Source organism: Drosophila eugracilis, unplaced genomic scaffold (assembly GCF_018153835.1).
Source record: "Drosophila eugracilis isolate 14026-0451.02 unplaced genomic scaffold, ASM1815383v1 contig_367, whole genome shotgun sequence".
Lineage (NCBI taxonomy): Eukaryota > Metazoa > Arthropoda > Insecta > Diptera > Drosophilidae > Drosophila > Drosophila eugracilis.
This window is the reverse complement of record NW_024573224.1, coordinates 3,611,407-3,626,443: the sequence shown is the minus strand read 5'-3', so window position 1 is coordinate 3,626,443 and position 15,037 is coordinate 3,611,407. Positions and strand designations below refer to the sequence as shown.

The window sequence follows — 15,037 nt, the reverse complement described above, 5'->3', positions numbered from 1 at the left end:
CCGGCCGCAGGAAACCTTCTATCGTACTTATCTTTAAACATGCGGTGACCACTCGCAGGAGCGATCTAGGTAACTAGTTAAGTTAGGTATGCACACATGTGCTAGAGTCCAGGACATTAAAGGTTCAATTTTATTGCCTAAACGTAGACAGGCTCTTATCTCTCTTATATTAATATATGTGTGTTCTTTCTGAACATTCTGCCAAAGGCCGACAAAACTAATATAAGATTTACATATTACATTGCTTATGGACAATTATGTTTTAACGATTTAGTGGACTGTGATTATTTATGCTATTTCATTTTTTAACTTAAGTCTTGCTCTTTTTGTTTATTTATATTTCCTTTTCAACATTAGATTTTCTTATAGCTTAAATTTAACATTGGCTTGAGTTCGTCTTTCTCAACAATAAAAATTATAATACTTCGTGTTCTGATAAACAACATCTGATTTAATATTTTTTATTAACTTAACATTACAATTCATCTAGCAAACCCAACTTATCAAGAAATGGCAGTGTTGAAACCATATTCATTCTGATAGCATCCGCCTCATAGACTGAATCTCTGAAACGGATTCCACTCTCGGAAGCGGATAAAGCTTGGGCAATGGAGGCCTCCTCTTTTCCGGTGTACTGCATACAGGGCTCGAAGATTAATGAAGAGAACACGGCTAAAAGAGTTCTTATTAAAACACATTTTAAATGATTTTTTTCGTACTTACCATAAAAGGCCCTAGCCTGAAACTGTAAGTGAAACTCAAATAAACTTGGGATTCGGCGTGAATACTTCAGCTTTTTTAAGGATTCAACCAACTTGTAGTAATAATACTGAACCAGCTCAGTCTGATTTTTTAAACGAAGATTATCTTGTATCGAAGTGGAGAAGAAGTAGTGCAGATCAATGGCCGGAGAGTTCCAAACGCTGAACTGGAAATCAATTAAAATGGCATTGGTCGGGTGACCCTCTCCATCGTATTGAAACATAACGTTTGTTGTCCAAAGATCTCCATGGGCTAGAGTTAAAAAGTCACCAGGATTAGGAGACGTAGATCTCTCGCCGTAATCCATTACATTATCGACTAGGCGATCTATCTTTGCCTGATATTTTTCTTTCAGACTGGGACTCAGTTCTAGGGAGCGGGATAAAGCCTGTAGAAGATTCTTCATAATTGGTTCATATCCCCGCACATGCTTGTTAAAAAATCCCCGATCGTAGTTTTTTTCAAAGACTCCAGGTTTCCTTTCGGCGAGAACTGCTCCAGCAGCATGGAAACTGGCCAGCCTCTCCAGAACTAAATGAGTGTGCTCCAAGTCTAGTTTTTTTAACCGACAAGCGACTTTGTACTGCTCCAGCGATAAATCTTCAAAAATGATGCAGTCTCGCTCGCGGTCTACATTTACCGTACCTGCGAACATCTTACGGGAATCTCCGAGCTCGTTCCTTACCATTGTTCCCAGATAAGGCAGAACGTGCTCGTAGATGTCCATTTCTCTTGTGTAAATTCCATAATCAGCCAGCAAGAGGACCGCCGGGTCTTTGCCCGGGAATGTTGTCTTAATCAGGAACGTGGCAGTCTGCGAATCCTGTGAAACCCTTGTGGTGTACTCCACATTGATCCGTGTTATCACACTGGAGTAGTTCTCCCCATTCCCAAGTGCCGGCTTAATGTCCAGATTCTCCAGGTTAAAGGAGCCATCCTTGAAGTATAAACACAATTTTTCCTCTACATAATCCGGAGTTAGCCAAACAGGTGTCAAATTTGGTCTAATATTGTTCTCCTGAGACATGATACTATCCATTGGGTGGGCCTTTGTTAACTGCGTTTTTTTGATTGGTTGTAGTTGGCTTTTATAGCCCTTCAATTACTCGATTACAAATGATAAGTACATTTTTATTATTCTAGTCCTATCTACCAATCTGTCATTCTAATCTATCAATCCTACTATCTAACAATTAAATTCATTTGAGATATACCATAAATTACGTAAGACTTTAGGGCATGTGATTTGATTTAAGTCTTAAAATTCTAGTTTATTTAGCATATTTTTTTTGGATTTTTTTTTACATTTCGTCTAACAGTCCCAATTGATCAAAGAAAGGCAAAGACAGGCGCAATTTCTTTTGGTTTTCCTCCGTCTGGTAAACTGCGTCTCTTAACCGTTCACATTTTTCATCGCTGGTTATAAACGTTTGCATGGATAGCTCCTCCTTGCCATTATACACCATGGTAGGCTCAAAAATGAGAGATGCAAATACAGCTGAAGAATTTGAAAAGTTAGAACGTGATATAAGCTAATTATGTGATTTTCACGAGATCTTACCATAAAAAGCTTTGGACCGGAACTGATGCTGGAACTCAAATAAACTAGGAACTTTACCCAAGTATTTTACCTTTTTCAAGGCCTCTGCAAGTTTATAGTAGTAAAATTGGACCAATTCCGTCTGATGCTGCAGACGAAGATTTTCATGAATAGAGGTCGAAAAGAAGTAGTGCAGGTCTATGGCCGGAGAGTTCCAAACGCTGAACTGGAAGTCAATAAGAATAGCATTTATCGGATGTCCTTGGTCATCGTACTGGAACATAACATTGGTAGTCCAAATATCTCCATGAGCCAGGGTCACAAAGTCCCCGGGACTAAGAGATGTCGAGCGCTCGCCGTAGTCCATTACGTTATCAATTAGACGGTCAATCTTTGTTTTGTAACGCTCTTTAAGATCCGGATTCAACTCTAGGGTATGAGACAACGCTATCAGAATATTCTTCATGATGGGTTCGTAACTCCGAACATGTTTGTTAAAGAATCCTCGATCATAGTTCTTCTCAAAGATACCAGGTTGCCTTTCAGCTAGAGCTGCTCCAGCGGCATGAAAATCAGCCAGTTTCTCGAGAACCAGATGGACGTGCTCCAAATCCAATTTCTTTATCCTGCAGGCCACCTTGTACTTCTCCAGCGAAAGATCCTCGAATATAATAGAGTCCCTTTCACGATCTACATTCACGGTAGCTGCAAACAGCTTCCGCGAATCATGCAGCTCATTCTTGACTATATCTGCCAAACGGGGCAGGATCCTTTCGTATATGTCAATTTCTCTCGTGTAGATTCCGTAATTGAACAGTATATGGGACGCCGGATCTTTGTCAGCAAAGGTGGTTTTCACTAAAAAAGTTACTGCCTGTTTATGCTTTGAGTCACTCGTGGTGTAGTCCACATAGATGCGGGTCATCACACTAGCATAGTTTTCTCCACTTGCTATCGCCGGCTTAATCTCTAGTTTATCCACATTCAAGGTTTCATTCTTAAAGTAGACTCTTAACCTTTTCTCAACGTATTCCTCTGTCAGCCACGCGGGCGCCTTATGTGACGTTTTCGCAGACATTATGTTGAGACTCTACTAAATTTCCATCAGAAGTGCAATGCTTTTATATACGGACGAGATGTTTGACAATAAAAAAAGACACTAGCGTATCTCGTGAGCCTAAGCTCCTTAATTGCCAGCAATTGAAAAGATAGCCGAGAGCAAATTCACGATTACTTATCTAGAGCTATGTTACATAGTGCTTGCACAAGTAGTACTGGTACAATAGCAACTATTGTTCAGTTAGCGTAGAGCACGTTTGATTTAAAAATTTCTCAATGCTATCAGTTTTATTAAATGTTTCTAGAAAATAAAGTTAATTATACAAAATATATTAAGAACATCAGTTTTAATATTTTTTATTAACTTAAACTTTGTGGTAATGGATAAAACTTTACAATTCATCTAGCAAGCCCAACTTATCAAGAAATGGCAGTGTTGAAACCATTTTTTTTCTGATAGCATCCGCCTCATAGACTGAATCTCTGAAACGGATTCCACTCTCGGAAGCGGATAAACCTTGTGCAATGGAGGCCTCCTCTTTTCCGGTGTACTGCATACAGGGCTCGAAGATTAATGAAGAGAACACGGCTAAAAGAGTTCTTATTAAAACACATTTTAAATGATTTTTTTCGTACTTACCATAAAAGGCCCTAGCCTGAAACTGTAAGTGAAACTCAAATAAACTTGGGATTCGGCGTGAATACTTCAGCTTTTTTAAGGATTCAACCAACTTGTAGTAATAATACTGAACCAGCTCAGTCTGATTTTTTAAACGAAGATTATCTTGTATCGAAGTGGAGAAGAAGTAGTGCAGATCAATGGCCGGAGAGTTCCAAACGCTGAACTGGAAATCAATTAAAATGGCATTGGTCGGGTGACCCTCTCCATCGTATTGAAACATAACGTTTGTTGTCCAAAGATCTCCATGGGCTAGAGTTAAAAAGTCACCAGGATTAGGAGACGTAGATCCCTCGCCGTAATCCATTACATTATCGACTAAGCGATCTATCTTTGCCTGATATTTTTCTTTCAGACTGGGACTCAGTTCTAGGGAGCGGGATAAAGCCTGTAGAAGATTCTTCATAATTGGTTCATATCCCCGCACATGTTTGTTAAAAAATCCCCGATCGTAGTTTTTTTCAAAGACTCCAGGTTTCCTTTCGGCGAGAACTGCTCCAGCAGCATGGAAACTGGCCAGCCTCTCCAGAACTAAATGAGTGTGCTCCAAGTCTAGTTTTTTTAACCGACAAGCGACTTTGTACTGCTCCAGCGATAAATCTTCAAAAATGATGCAGTCTCGCTCGCGGTCTACATTTACTGTACCTGCGAACATCTTACGGGAATCTCCGAGCTCGTTCCTTACCATTGTTCCCAGATGGGGCAGAACGTGCTCGTAGATGTCCATTTCTCTTGTGTAAATTCCATAATCGGCCAGCAAATCCGCCGCCGGGTCTTTGCCCGGGAATGTTGTCTTAATCAGGAACGTGGCAGCCTTCGAATCCTTTGAAACTCTTGTAGTGTACTCCACATTGATGCGGGTCATAACGCTGGCATAATTATCGCCCTTGGCTGTCGCCGGCTCAGACTTCAGTTTTTTCAACTGGAGAGAGTCGTTCTTGAAATATCTTCTTAACTTTTTCTCCACGTAATCCTCGGTGAGCCATTCAGGACTCTCGGAGCTATTTTTCTCTGACATTATTTGCTCTTAACGTTAGCTCTGCAGTTTGTAAAATAACGCCTTTTATCTAGAATCCCAGATAGAATACTATCATCTTTAGTGGCGGATTTATAAATCGCACTAAGTTATCGCCTTCAATAAAACTGTCGAGACTACTAGTTAATTACCTCTATTTGTTTCAACTAAACTTTTTAGAATCCATCGCACATCTAAAATCTCTTATTATATTTAAAAGTACGATTTTCATATAAGACTAACAAACACTAGTGGCAGAAACTTTGTGGCAATGCAGATACATACAATGTATTTATACCAGATAAACCCGATAAGCGTTTGCGTTTTATTAAGTTATACAAATCTTCCAGACGTTGTAAAAGTTGGAATGGAAAATCTAGAGATTGCTGCAATCTTGACCTTCAGAAATCTTAATTCAAGCAACACTGCCTTAGTGAGGTTTTAATAGTCTACATTTATTTAAAATAATGAATATATTAATAAGAAATGCACAATCATGGCATCTGGCTTATCATGAAAATTATGAACATCTCGTGCCGAGTTGCTTCGTCATGGTACACAATAATCACCTATATCTATCTTAATTGAATCAATCCTACGGAATGACAATCAAAAATCTTTTTCTCTTAACTTATTTAGTTTTGTACTTCATGGCTATAAAGTCTGTGAACTAAATTATAACATAACTAAGTAGTGAATTTTTTAGTACCAACCAGTTCCAGTTTGCTCACTCACGATAAGCACTGCACGCCCGAATAATGGCGACATCTGTTTAACTAGGGATTAAACTAGATAAGAAACACTCACCTTAACATTTTATGGGCTAACGTATCTAGTCACGCTTAACAGAAATGAGTAACTAAGAGAGAATTTACTAGGGAGAGAAAAGGCCAAATTTTTAAAAAATTAAGTAACAAATGGAGTAAGAAATTATTGTTTCTGGTTCAAAATTTTTTATTTAAAATGTACATATCACTATGAAGAGTAAGAAATAGTGACCTATTTAAATTATAGGTCGAACCTGAACTAGAAATCCCATCCGGCGTATTCTTTCACCACATCCTTGTTTTCTTTGCGATGACGATGCACAGCACTGGCTTCTCCCTTCGCCACACACTTCTTACGCTGTTCCCGCTTCTCCTTGATGTCCATGTTCTTGCGTATTCGATCGGTGATCACGGACGGAGCTATTGTGCTGGTTGTGGTGGAGTAAGATCGCTGACTTCTGGCATCATTTAACATTTGCTCGACCATTTTTAGACGATACATGCGTGAGTTGGGATCCAAGCCAACAAGTTCGGGCACCTCATCCGTATCCAAATCATTGGAACTGATAGATCTGTCATCCTCTGTTACAGCTTGGGCAATTGGATCTTTCACTTCAACTGATATAACTTCTGGAGTTTCAACCGAATGGGGTACTTCCAATTTCTTAGGCAGTGTCTGATCGGGAACTTCTGGACCCACAGTCAGATTACCTAGATATTTCGTACACGATTCAATGTACCGACGCACTGCATCATCTGTCTTTTGTGTTGGCTTGGCCTCACTGTAAATCACCTCGTTTTCCACCTGTCGTCGACACTCATCAATCTCTTCAGCCGCCGCAGTGACTAAAGTTGGAGGTTCCTCCTCTGCTTCGAATTCATCTTCCTCGTCATCCTCATCAGCATGCTCCACCATGCCGTACTCCTCAAGAAGATCCTGCTCCATCTCCTTTGTAAAGCCATAGCCCGTACAATGCACCTCGGCGTCCAAGTCATCCTCGCGCACCAAATCGCTGAACTTGGGATAGTCCTCGCTTTCGTAACCAAATTTGCGACGAAACATTTCACGCACACAGTTAACATCGCGTTCAAAGAAGCTGTAACAAAATTGGGTATTAATTTCTATTAAAATAAATACATCTGTATATGCATACAATTCAGCATTCTCATGAGAGGTAGACATCATCTGGGGAAAATCAATCAGTATTGGCTTGCCTTCGTCCGTTACCATTAAGTTAAACTCATTAAAATCGCCATGTATTACCCCAGAATTTCCCAGACGGACAATTAGGTTCATGAGATCATCATAGACCTGCGGGGCATCCAGCAGCTCGTGAACTTGGGTCCTATTAAAAGGATATTATTAAACAACTATCAAATCAACTAAAAATAAGCATCTTACATGGGCCAGCCCTTAACGAGATCCATTAAAACGCAGTGACGATTGAAATCAATGGGTTTGGGAACCGGAAATCCACGATCAAAAAGTGCAGACATGTAGGCAAACTCACGGGTAGCCGATATGCGAGATAAATACAGCCAGGAGGCCTTGTGCCGGCGACCGTGGTAGTCTCGCTTAGCCTTTACGTTCCTGAAGCAAGTTCGACCCAATCGGTGAAGTTTCAGGCAAATGGCAGTACCCTCCTCGTCTGCCACTACATAAATATTGGACTCTTTACCAATACCAATCTGGTTGCCAAAGGAACTGACCGATCCCCGCAAGGTGAGAGATTTTAGAGCGAGGTAATCGTAACCCGTGTTAGTCAAGCGGTAGCCATCATCTGTGGGCCAAATAAATTTATAGGCTGAAGGTATTCAATCTGAAGTCATACTTACACTTTTTTCCCCGCTCGTAGGCCAGCAGCTTGTGCTTACACAGCTCCTTAAGTAGCTTGTGAACTCCACCCGTCTTCAGGTTCGCAATGGCAGCGGCCAAAGGCCCAGGGACCAGCTCGTGGTTCTTCATGCCCATCTCGATCGCAGTAAGTACTCGAAAGTCTTCCTTGGTGAGATACCGTAGCACTGTGACGTTTAATTTACCCATTTTTTATTGATTTAGTCTGTTTAACAACGCATTTATCAATGTTTTCGTTGTACACGTGCAGGCCAGTGTAACCAGATGGTTAAAGCACTTTCCCACCAAATTGTACGTTTTAAAGGCGGATAATTCATTGACACTTTGAAAGAACTGATAATCTTTTAAAATAGCTATGATTGTGTATTTTGTGTTTCTCTAACAAACCAGAATTGAAAAAAGTTATTTTACAATCAAAACTGGGCTTCAGTTTTTTAAAGTGTACCATTGGATGCAACTGGTGTTTTATTTCTGGCTTAGCACGGGCACACTGGCTTGCACATCGTCATCAGAAAGAGATAAAACGCGAGGACATGGCTGGAGAGGATCTGATTGCCCAATTCCAGGGGCTCGGTATGAGCGAGCAGAAGGCGAAGGAGACTTTGAAAAATGCAAACGTGACTAAGAACCTCCAATTAGCATTGGAGGTGGCGGGGAGCGCTTCCCTGTCTGATGGCACCGGCATGTTGATCTACCACATGGCCACCAAGCTGAAGCCACAGACCGCAGAGCAACTGCCTCTTCTGGTACGTTACATCGTGGAGCGCAAACTAGACAACACGCAGCGCGTGGATGCCGCACTGGAATACGTTCTGAAGTGTGGTCAAAACCTGAAGGCCAATATCGATATCCAGGCGCTGGAAAAAGAGTGCGGCGTGGGAGTAGTAGTCACTCCGGAGCAGATCGAGCGCACTGTGCAGGCAAAGATCAAGGCCAACTACAAGGAATCCTTACTGGAGCAGCGCTACCACTTCAACTCATTTAAAATTCTGCAGGACGTCCGGAGCGAGCTTAAATGGGCGGATGCAAAGTCCGTGAAGGCTGCTATTGATGTAGAGATCTTCGATCTGTTGGGTCCCAAGACTGAGGCGGATCTTAAGCCTTCCAAGGCAAGTGATAAGCCAAAAGCAGCAAAGCCCAAGCCTGAAGCAACTGCTAACTCTCAAGCCACTGAAGCAGCGTCTGATGGGGCTACTACAATTGCCGAGCTAATGAAGACCAAGGTTCACTTCCACGCTCCAGGAGAGAATTTTAAGGCCGATGGCTATGTAGTCACCGAAAACACGGAGCGTCTTCTCAAGGAGCATTTGGCTAGGACTGCAGGAAAAGTTCACACCCGGTTCCCACCGGAACCAAATGGCATTCTGCATATCGGTCATGCCAAGGCTATTAACATAAACTTTGGTTACGCGGCTGCTCACGATGGAGTCTGTTATCTGCGCTATGACGACACCAACCCAGAGAAAGAGGAGGAGAAATTCTTCTTGGCCATCAAGGAGATGGTGGAGTGGCTGGGTTACAAACCATACAAGATCACCTACTCCTCGGACAACTTCCAGCAGCTGTACGAGTGGGCTGTGGTCCTAATCAACAAGGGATTAGCCTACGTGTGCCACCAGAAAGCGGAGGAGCTTAAAGGGTTCAACCCAAAACCGAGTCCTTGGAGGGAGCGTCCCATTGAAGAGTCCCTACGGTTGTTCGAAGACATGAAGCGCGGAAAGATCGACGAGGGAGCGGCCACGCTACGTATGAAGGTGACCTTGGAAGAGGGCAAGATGGACCCAGTGGCATATCGCATCAAGTTTATTTCTCACCACCGCACGGGGTCCGACTGGTGCATTTACCCCACTTATGATTATACCCATTGTCTTTGCGACTCCCTTGAGGACATCACCCACTCTCTGTGCACCAAGGAGTTTCAATCGAGACGGTCATCGTACTACTGGCTGTGCAACGCCCTGGGTATCTATTGTCCGGTGCAATGGGAATACGGCAGGCTGAACATGAACTACGCTCTCGTTTCGAAGCGTAAAATTGCCAAGCTGATCACGGAGCAAATTGTTCACGACTGGGACGATCCGAGGCTATTCACTCTTACGGCCCTGAAAAGGCGTGGTTTCCCAGCTGAGGCTATTAACAACTTCTGCGCCCAGATGGGCGTCACTGGAGCTCAGATAGCCGTGGATCCCGCGATGCTAGAGGCAGCAGTGAGAGATGTGCTCAATATCACAGCTCCACGCCGCTTGGTTGTTTTAGAACCACTCAAAGTTACCATCAAGAATTTCCCGCACTCGTCCCCCCTCCAACTGGATGTACCTGATTTTCCCCAGAACCCACAACTGGGATCGCACAAGATTACCCTGGACAAGGTGATCTATATCGAGCAAGGAGACTTCAAGCTTGAGCCCGAGAAGGGGTACCGCCGTCTGGCGCCGAAACAATCCGTCGGTCTACGCCACGCAGGTCTCGTCATCACCGTAGAAGAGGTTGTGAAGAATCCGTCGACGGGTGAAGTGGTGGAACTTATCTGCACTAGCCAGTCTGCAGATCAGGCCGAGAAGCCAAAGGCCTTTGTCCAGTGGGTATCGCAGCCGATTCAACTAGAGGTTCGCCTCTATGAGCAACTCTTTAAGCACAAGAATCCCGAGGATCCAAACGAGGTGCCCGGGGGCTTCCTAAGCGATATAAGCGAACAGTCCATTTCGGTGGTGGTGGCATTTGCAGATCAGGCGCTCAACAAGGCTAAGGTGTACGACAAGTTCCAGTTCGAGAGGATCGGCTTTTTCTCCGTGGACCCAGACACCACCACGAACCATTTAGTTTTCAACCGCACAGTGGGCCTCAAAGAGGATGCGGGCAAAAAGTGATTAGCGTACCGGACTGCCAGGACCCACAGATAAAAGAAACAAACTCCGTATCACATTAAAATTCGATTTATAAAATCACCTCTCATTTCTTTCCCTCCACCATAATGATGTGATAGCCGAACTTGGTTTTAATTGGGGGATCTGTGTAAACGGGGTTGTTGACGGTGGAGATTGGCAGTGCAAAAGCGGCGTCTTGAAAGGGACCCACCATTGCTCCGCGGATTTGCCAACCGAGATCGCCGCCCTGTCGCGCCTTGTCCTCGCTGTAAGCAGCCGCCACCTCAGGGAACTTTTGACCGGCCTTGAGCTTTTCCATTGCCTCTGTGATCTTGCCTTGCTTTTCGCAAAGGATGTGCCGTACCTTTACGGCATTACCTCCTTTTTTCTCTTTGCCGGCAGCTGCACAGATGGGATTAAGTTAATTTAATACTTTCGGTTTTTCTATGTACTTACACTTGTCCTCAGCAGCTGGCTTTTTGCCACCTTTCCCCCCATCTTTTCCTCCCTTTGCGTCCTTTTTCGGTGGCATTTTCTTTAAATATTTTATAAATTATAAGTGAGTTCCATTTAAACAATAAGTACGGCTAGAGCTGCCACATGGGGAAGGACAGAGATGCTCTAAAAATCTAGTCATGATTAATCTAGCTATTTTGTACATACTGTGTATATATTAAAAAAAAAAGATGAACCATATCTTTTAGGATTTATATTTACCATGCCAATATAATTTTCTGTGTTATTGGATATATATAATGATATGATATAAACTGTAAAAAATTTAACAATTTTATGTATTGAATCAAAAGTTCGCAGACCTTATGATCTATAAAAGCTATCGATGCTTAAGTAGTTATACCCGTTTTCGCAAACGGTCACACTTAGTTGCACTTTCTAATCAGCTTTTTTGCTTTGCTTTGATGATTAACCACCCACTAGAGATTAAAGAAATCAGGATTTATCGCGCCCTCTTGACAGCATGGAATTGAGCTGGGAGATAGTGCTCTGCGTCGGCATCGCGGTGCTGGTTCACATTCTGATCTACCTATTCGTAATGGGCAAGCGCTCAAAGAGCATTGTGGGGCGTCATGTGGTTGTTACCGGCGGATCCAAGGGAATCGGACTCTGTCTGGCGGTGGAGTGCGCCATGAAAGGCGCCGATGTGACGGTAATAGCCCGCGACGAGAAAATGCTGAGTGAGTAATGCCACGGCTAAAAAACCCCGCCCAAAATTGTCTTATCTTCGCTACCATATATCTCTATCCAGGCGGAGCAGTGGCCTTGATGGAAGTGATCCGCCAGCGACCAGAACAAAAGTTCCAGTACAGGAGTCTGGACATTGGCGGCGAGTATGAAAAAGTATCCCAAGTTCTTGGTGAAATCGAGGATAGCTTCGGCCCTATATACACATTAATCAATTGCGCTGGAATGGCCATTTGTGGTGTGTTCGAGGAGGTCTCAGTTCAGGATATGCACAAACTGATGAATGTGAACTTCTTCGGCACCTATAACTGTACTCGGTACGTCCTACCTAAGATGAAAAAGGCGGGCGAGGGAATTATTGTAATCACTGCGTCACAGGCGGCAATGTTTGGCATCTTTGGATACGGACCTTATTCGACCACTAAGTACGCCCTGAGGGCGATGGCTGAGACAATAGCCATGGAGTCCCGGGAGCACGGGGTTAGCGTGACATTAGCCTTGCCCTGTGATACGAATACACCTGGATTCGAGGAGGAGGAAAAACCAAGCCAAGGGGAGACCAAAATAATCTCAGGTGGAGGAGGGCTTATTGAGCCAGAAGTTATGGCCAAAGCTATATTAAAGGACGCCTTGGTAAGTTGGTTGTTAAACATTGATGTGGACCAGATAAAATGACACTAATATTTTTCTTAATTTTTAGAAGGGCAATTTCACCTCGACGGTAGGAGCAGAAAGTTGGTTAATCACCACTTTGGGTGGAGCATTACTTCCTTGGGATGGATTCTTCACCAATCTCCTGCATGCCATAGTTCTGGGACCACTGCGACTAGTTAGCTATGGTCTGCATAAATATTTCAGCAGTGTTATACGCAAATGCGCTAGGGAGGATAAATCGAAGCCTGGATCCGAAGTGGACAGCAAATGAACGCTACGGCTTCTCTACCTTATTAGTATTCCAAGTGCCCAGTATATTAAATTACATTTTCATTGTAAATCACAAAGTGCAATCTGTTTGCATGTTAAGCATTTATCAGCCATTTCCAAGCTAACTTTATTGTCGTTTTTTATATATCGTGTTTTGTAGCTGACGTGTGCTTAAACTGGTGTGTGCTTCATTTGAATAAAATCAAAGTGTTACATTTGTTGAGAATATGCAGTTTTATTATTATTCCGCTGCAAACAGAAAAAAATTATGGAAATACCCGACTTCAGAGATTTCCCATAGGTTAATTTTGCGTATTACTATGAAATGTATTCCTCTATCAGAATTTGTGTCATATCTTAATGTCGCGCAACAACCTTAACGTTTAACACCGCGATCGAAAATGTGATTAGATAAACACACAAACCACACCACGCAATCCTCCACCATTTTTAAATAGGTCAAAATTCAACTATACATTATTTTGGTTTTCTTTTGTCTTCCTTTATTCATAAGACGCACCCAGTGTACACTTCCTATAGTTTCAATTTTCATTCCGTCTTTCTAACATTTTTTATAGTTAACGCTAACAAAAGTTGTATAATCATAATGCAAAATATATATGTTTGTATATATATTTAGGCATATATTGTTATAGCATCTAAGCATGATAATCAAAAATATTTTTTTCAAATACAGTAAGTCTACTTTTTGGATAAACGAATCATTAAATTAGCGTTAGGATTAGGATGAAAAAATTAAATTAGTGCTGATCTGTTGTTTCGGTATTGTAGGGGATTTACAATAGATAAAAGCATTGTAAATAAATATAAATTTAAACAAGCATTTAGATTAAACAATAAACAAGGTATTTTGCACAAGACGCCGTGCGACAACTCAACAGTGAAACGAAAAATGCTACACAAACCGAAAAGGAAAATTATATTGTATGCTTGGTTCTGGTTGATGTTATACTTCTGGATCCCATTCCGGGCTGTTTTCAGTAGCTTTCTCTAGTAGTCCTCAATGGCAATGATCTGCGGTGGTTTGATGGACGATGCTGTTGGCGACCCCACATCCTTGGTCGCTGCGTTGTCGCTGGTTGTTGATGGTGGCAATGTAGCTGTAGAAGAGGCAATCGAGGGATCACCCGTTCCAGTGGCCGCCGCCCGTGTGTCCGGCGTCTGTGCGGCTAATTGTCACTTCGCGTTGCCCGCCACGGAGCCGGGTCCGGCTCCCGCCAGGTCGTTCACTCGCTGGTAGCGTGGCTTGTTACGCGTAAACGGCAAGTACTTGTACTTTATCATGTGCTTGATCTGGCGCTTCATCGTTATGCAGAACAGTGTAATGAAGTACATGACCAGGATGGGCCAGAACACCGGCACATTGAAGAAGTCGAAGAACGTGCAAATCAGCCCTATAAGCGTGCTCTTTGCTACCGAAAGCCAGAACTTAAACTCTGGCAAGCGGCGGATGAAGGGCCTGAACTCCTCGTTGCTGCGAGTGGGTAGATTGGGTCCTTCGTCCTCATCGTCCTGCGAGTACGGATCAAACTCCGGGTCGATCTTGGGCGTGAGAAAGGCAATGAACAGGTTCAGGTGGTAAATGCCCAGCGCATAGCACACAATGTACCAGCCTTGATAGATGAAGATGCGTAACACGAAGAGCAGGAGCAAGAAGCCGGCAAACACCCAACGCATCCGTGTGTGCGGTGTGCTTCGGTCTAAGGTGGATTGATAGGTCTATAGCGGTAAAGAATGTGGGTTAGCTAATTTTCTGGCTGTGCTCTTAGAGGGCGCTTACCTGTGAGAGGCGCTGAAAGAATTTCTTAACGCCACCGCCGCTGGCAGCGCTGCTGTCCTCGTTCATCATAGTTGTCGCTAGCCTCTCATTAATCTCCGTCCCTCGACTTTTATTGTTGACTTTGACGCTGTCGCAGTTCCCCTTGCACACGTGTATCGATTCGAAATTGTGGTACTTTTTGGGGACAGGGGCAGCGACTGACAGAAAGAGGCTAACAAAACACAAAACAGGCCAACTGGCAAACGAAGCGCGAGACAATCGTTAATTGTTCTCTAATTCATATTCTGTACCGTCCGTCGTCGCCTTCTTCTTCTTCCTTCTTGTTGTAGAGCTCGCCTGTCAGGTATTGAGATTGCAATTTGCAGAGCCTTCTTGCCTAAATTTTAGGATAGGAAGAGTTTAGCACCGGGTTAAGTGCGTTTCTATGCGCTAACTAATTTAATTACACTGGAGATTTGTCGGCAATTTATTGTTCTTTTTTCACACAGAGTTCACCACGTCATTATGCTCTCTCAGTGGCAGGGCTGTCAAACTATCGGATAGTGATGGAAGAACCGGGTGACAAACT

At 43.1% G+C, this 15,037-nt stretch overlaps 8 protein-coding genes across 8 annotated transcripts; 2 read left to right on the top strand and 6 right to left on the bottom strand.

The window, feature by feature from the left end:
• Window positions 1-430: 430 nt before the first annotated feature.
• LOC108113796 lies at window positions 431-1,928 on the bottom strand. Its single transcript, XM_041818743.1, has 2 exons — window positions 724-1,928; window positions 431-672 (listed from the first exon to the last, which is right to left on the bottom strand). The coding sequence occupies exons 1-2, from the start codon at window positions 1,799-1,801 to the stop codon at window positions 476-478; spliced, it is 1,275 nt and encodes a 424-aa protein (XP_041674677.1). The 5' UTR covers window positions 1,802-1,928; the 3' UTR covers window positions 431-475.
• An 87-nt stretch (window positions 1,929-2,015) lies between these two features.
• On the bottom strand, window positions 2,016-3,430 carry LOC108113797. The gene is made up of 2 exons (XM_017224503.2): window positions 2,324-3,430; window positions 2,016-2,260 (listed from the first exon to the last, which is right to left on the bottom strand). The coding sequence occupies exons 1-2, from the start codon at window positions 3,378-3,380 to the stop codon at window positions 2,064-2,066; spliced, it is 1,254 nt and encodes a 417-aa protein (XP_017079992.1). The 5' UTR covers window positions 3,381-3,430; the 3' UTR covers window positions 2,016-2,063.
• A 272-nt stretch (window positions 3,431-3,702) lies between these two features.
• LOC108113684 lies at window positions 3,703-5,094 on the bottom strand. Its single transcript, XM_017224361.2, has 2 exons — window positions 4,002-5,094; window positions 3,703-3,950 (listed from the first exon to the last, which is right to left on the bottom strand). The coding sequence occupies exons 1-2, from the start codon at window positions 5,056-5,058 to the stop codon at window positions 3,754-3,756; spliced, it is 1,254 nt and encodes a 417-aa protein (XP_017079850.1). The 5' UTR covers window positions 5,059-5,094; the 3' UTR covers window positions 3,703-3,753.
• An 897-nt stretch (window positions 5,095-5,991) lies between these two features.
• On the bottom strand, window positions 5,992-7,952 carry LOC108113753 (serine/threonine-protein kinase RIO2). The gene is made up of 4 exons (XM_017224447.2): window positions 7,659-7,952; window positions 7,225-7,603; window positions 6,977-7,168; window positions 5,992-6,919 (listed from the first exon to the last, which is right to left on the bottom strand). The coding sequence occupies exons 1-4, from the start codon at window positions 7,864-7,866 to the stop codon at window positions 6,082-6,084; spliced, it is 1,617 nt and encodes a 538-aa protein (XP_017079936.2). The 5' UTR covers window positions 7,867-7,952; the 3' UTR covers window positions 5,992-6,081.
• Window positions 7,953-8,162: 210 nt separating this feature from the next.
• On the top strand, window positions 8,163-10,622 carry LOC108113751 (probable glutamine--tRNA ligase). The gene has a single exon (XM_017224446.2). The coding sequence runs from the start codon at window positions 8,211-8,213 to the stop codon at window positions 10,542-10,544; it is 2,334 nt and encodes a 777-aa protein (XP_017079935.1). The 5' UTR covers window positions 8,163-8,210; the 3' UTR covers window positions 10,545-10,622.
• On the bottom strand, window positions 10,595-11,171 carry LOC108113754 (peptidyl-prolyl cis-trans isomerase NIMA-interacting 4). Its single transcript, XM_017224448.2, has 2 exons — window positions 10,998-11,171; window positions 10,595-10,943 (listed from the first exon to the last, which is right to left on the bottom strand). The coding sequence occupies exons 1-2, from the start codon at window positions 11,071-11,073 to the stop codon at window positions 10,627-10,629; spliced, it is 393 nt and encodes a 130-aa protein (XP_017079937.2). The 5' UTR covers window positions 11,074-11,171; the 3' UTR covers window positions 10,595-10,626.
• Window positions 11,172-11,407: 236 nt separating this feature from the next.
• LOC108113768 (3-ketodihydrosphingosine reductase) lies at window positions 11,408-12,894 on the top strand. The gene is made up of 3 exons (XM_017224466.2): window positions 11,408-11,737; window positions 11,809-12,377; window positions 12,445-12,894. The coding sequence occupies exons 1-3, from the start codon at window positions 11,521-11,523 to the stop codon at window positions 12,667-12,669; spliced, it is 1,011 nt and encodes a 336-aa protein (XP_017079955.2). The 5' UTR covers window positions 11,408-11,520; the 3' UTR covers window positions 12,670-12,894.
• Window positions 12,895-13,148: 254 nt separating this feature from the next.
• LOC108113769 (protein RER1) lies at window positions 13,149-15,015 on the bottom strand. Its single transcript, XM_017224467.2, has 3 exons — window positions 14,916-15,015; window positions 14,470-14,845; window positions 13,149-14,408 (listed from the first exon to the last, which is right to left on the bottom strand). The coding sequence occupies exons 2-3, from the start codon at window positions 14,536-14,538 to the stop codon at window positions 13,866-13,868; spliced, it is 612 nt and encodes a 203-aa protein (XP_017079956.1). The 5' UTR covers window positions 14,539-14,845; window positions 14,916-15,015; the 3' UTR covers window positions 13,149-13,865.
• Between the last annotated feature and the right edge of the window lie 22 nt (window positions 15,016-15,037).

Excerpts from the sequence above, each read along its gene's own strand:
- LOC108113754 (XM_017224448.2), bottom strand. The coding sequence starts at position 11,073 with ATGCCACCGAAAAAGGACGCAAAGGGAGGAAAAGATGGGGGGAAAGGT. Across the intron at positions 10,944-10,997 it reads GCCAGCTGCTGAGGACAAGT|CTGCCGGCAAAGAGAAAAAA; the intron begins GTAAGTACATAG and ends CCATCTGTGCAG.
- LOC108113753 (XM_017224447.2), bottom strand. The coding sequence starts at position 7,866 with ATGGGTAAATTAAACGTCACAGTGCTACGGTATCTCACCAAGGAAGAC. Across the intron at positions 7,604-7,658 it reads CTACGAGCGGGGAAAAAAGT|ATGATGGCTACCGCTTGACT; the intron begins GTAAGTATGACT and ends TTTGGCCCACAG. Across the intron at positions 6,920-6,976 it reads TCTCATGAGAATGCTGAATT|CTTCTTTGAACGCGATGTTA; the intron begins GTATGCATATAC and ends ATTTTGTTACAG.
- LOC108113684 (XM_017224361.2), bottom strand. The coding sequence starts at position 5,058 with ATGTCAGAGAAAAATAGCTCCGAGAGTCCTGAATGGCTCACCGAGGAT. Across the intron at positions 3,951-4,001 it reads TCAGGCTAGGGCCTTTTATG|CCGTGTTCTCTTCATTAATC; the intron begins GTAAGTACGAAA and ends GAACTCTTTTAG.
- LOC108113769 (XM_017224467.2), bottom strand. The coding sequence starts at position 14,538 with ATGATGAACGAGGACAGCAGCGCTGCCAGCGGCGGTGGCGTTAAGAAA. Across the intron at positions 14,409-14,469 it reads TCTTTCAGCGCCTCTCACAG|ACCTATCAATCCACCTTAGA; the intron begins GTAAGCGCCCTC and ends TTACCGCTATAG.
- LOC108113751 (XM_017224446.2), top strand. The coding sequence starts at position 8,211 with ATGGCTGGAGAGGATCTGATTGCCCAATTCCAGGGGCTCGGTATGAGC.
- LOC108113797 (XM_017224503.2), bottom strand. The coding sequence starts at position 3,380 with ATGTCTGCGAAAACGTCACATAAGGCGCCCGCGTGGCTGACAGAGGAA. Across the intron at positions 2,261-2,323 it reads CCGGTCCAAAGCTTTTTATG|CTGTATTTGCATCTCTCATT; the intron begins GTAAGATCTCGT and ends CAAATTCTTCAG.
- LOC108113768 (XM_017224466.2), top strand. The coding sequence starts at position 11,521 with ATGGAATTGAGCTGGGAGATAGTGCTCTGCGTCGGCATCGCGGTGCTG. Across the intron at positions 11,738-11,808 it reads CCGCGACGAGAAAATGCTGA|GCGGAGCAGTGGCCTTGATG; the intron begins GTGAGTAATGCC and ends ATCTCTATCCAG. Across the intron at positions 12,378-12,444 it reads CTATATTAAAGGACGCCTTG|AAGGGCAATTTCACCTCGAC; the intron begins GTAAGTTGGTTG and ends CTTAATTTTTAG.
- LOC108113796 (XM_041818743.1), bottom strand. The coding sequence starts at position 1,801 with ATGGATAGTATCATGTCTCAGGAGAACAATATTAGACCAAATTTGACA. Across the intron at positions 673-723 it reads TCAGGCTAGGGCCTTTTATG|CCGTGTTCTCTTCATTAATC; the intron begins GTAAGTACGAAA and ends GAACTCTTTTAG.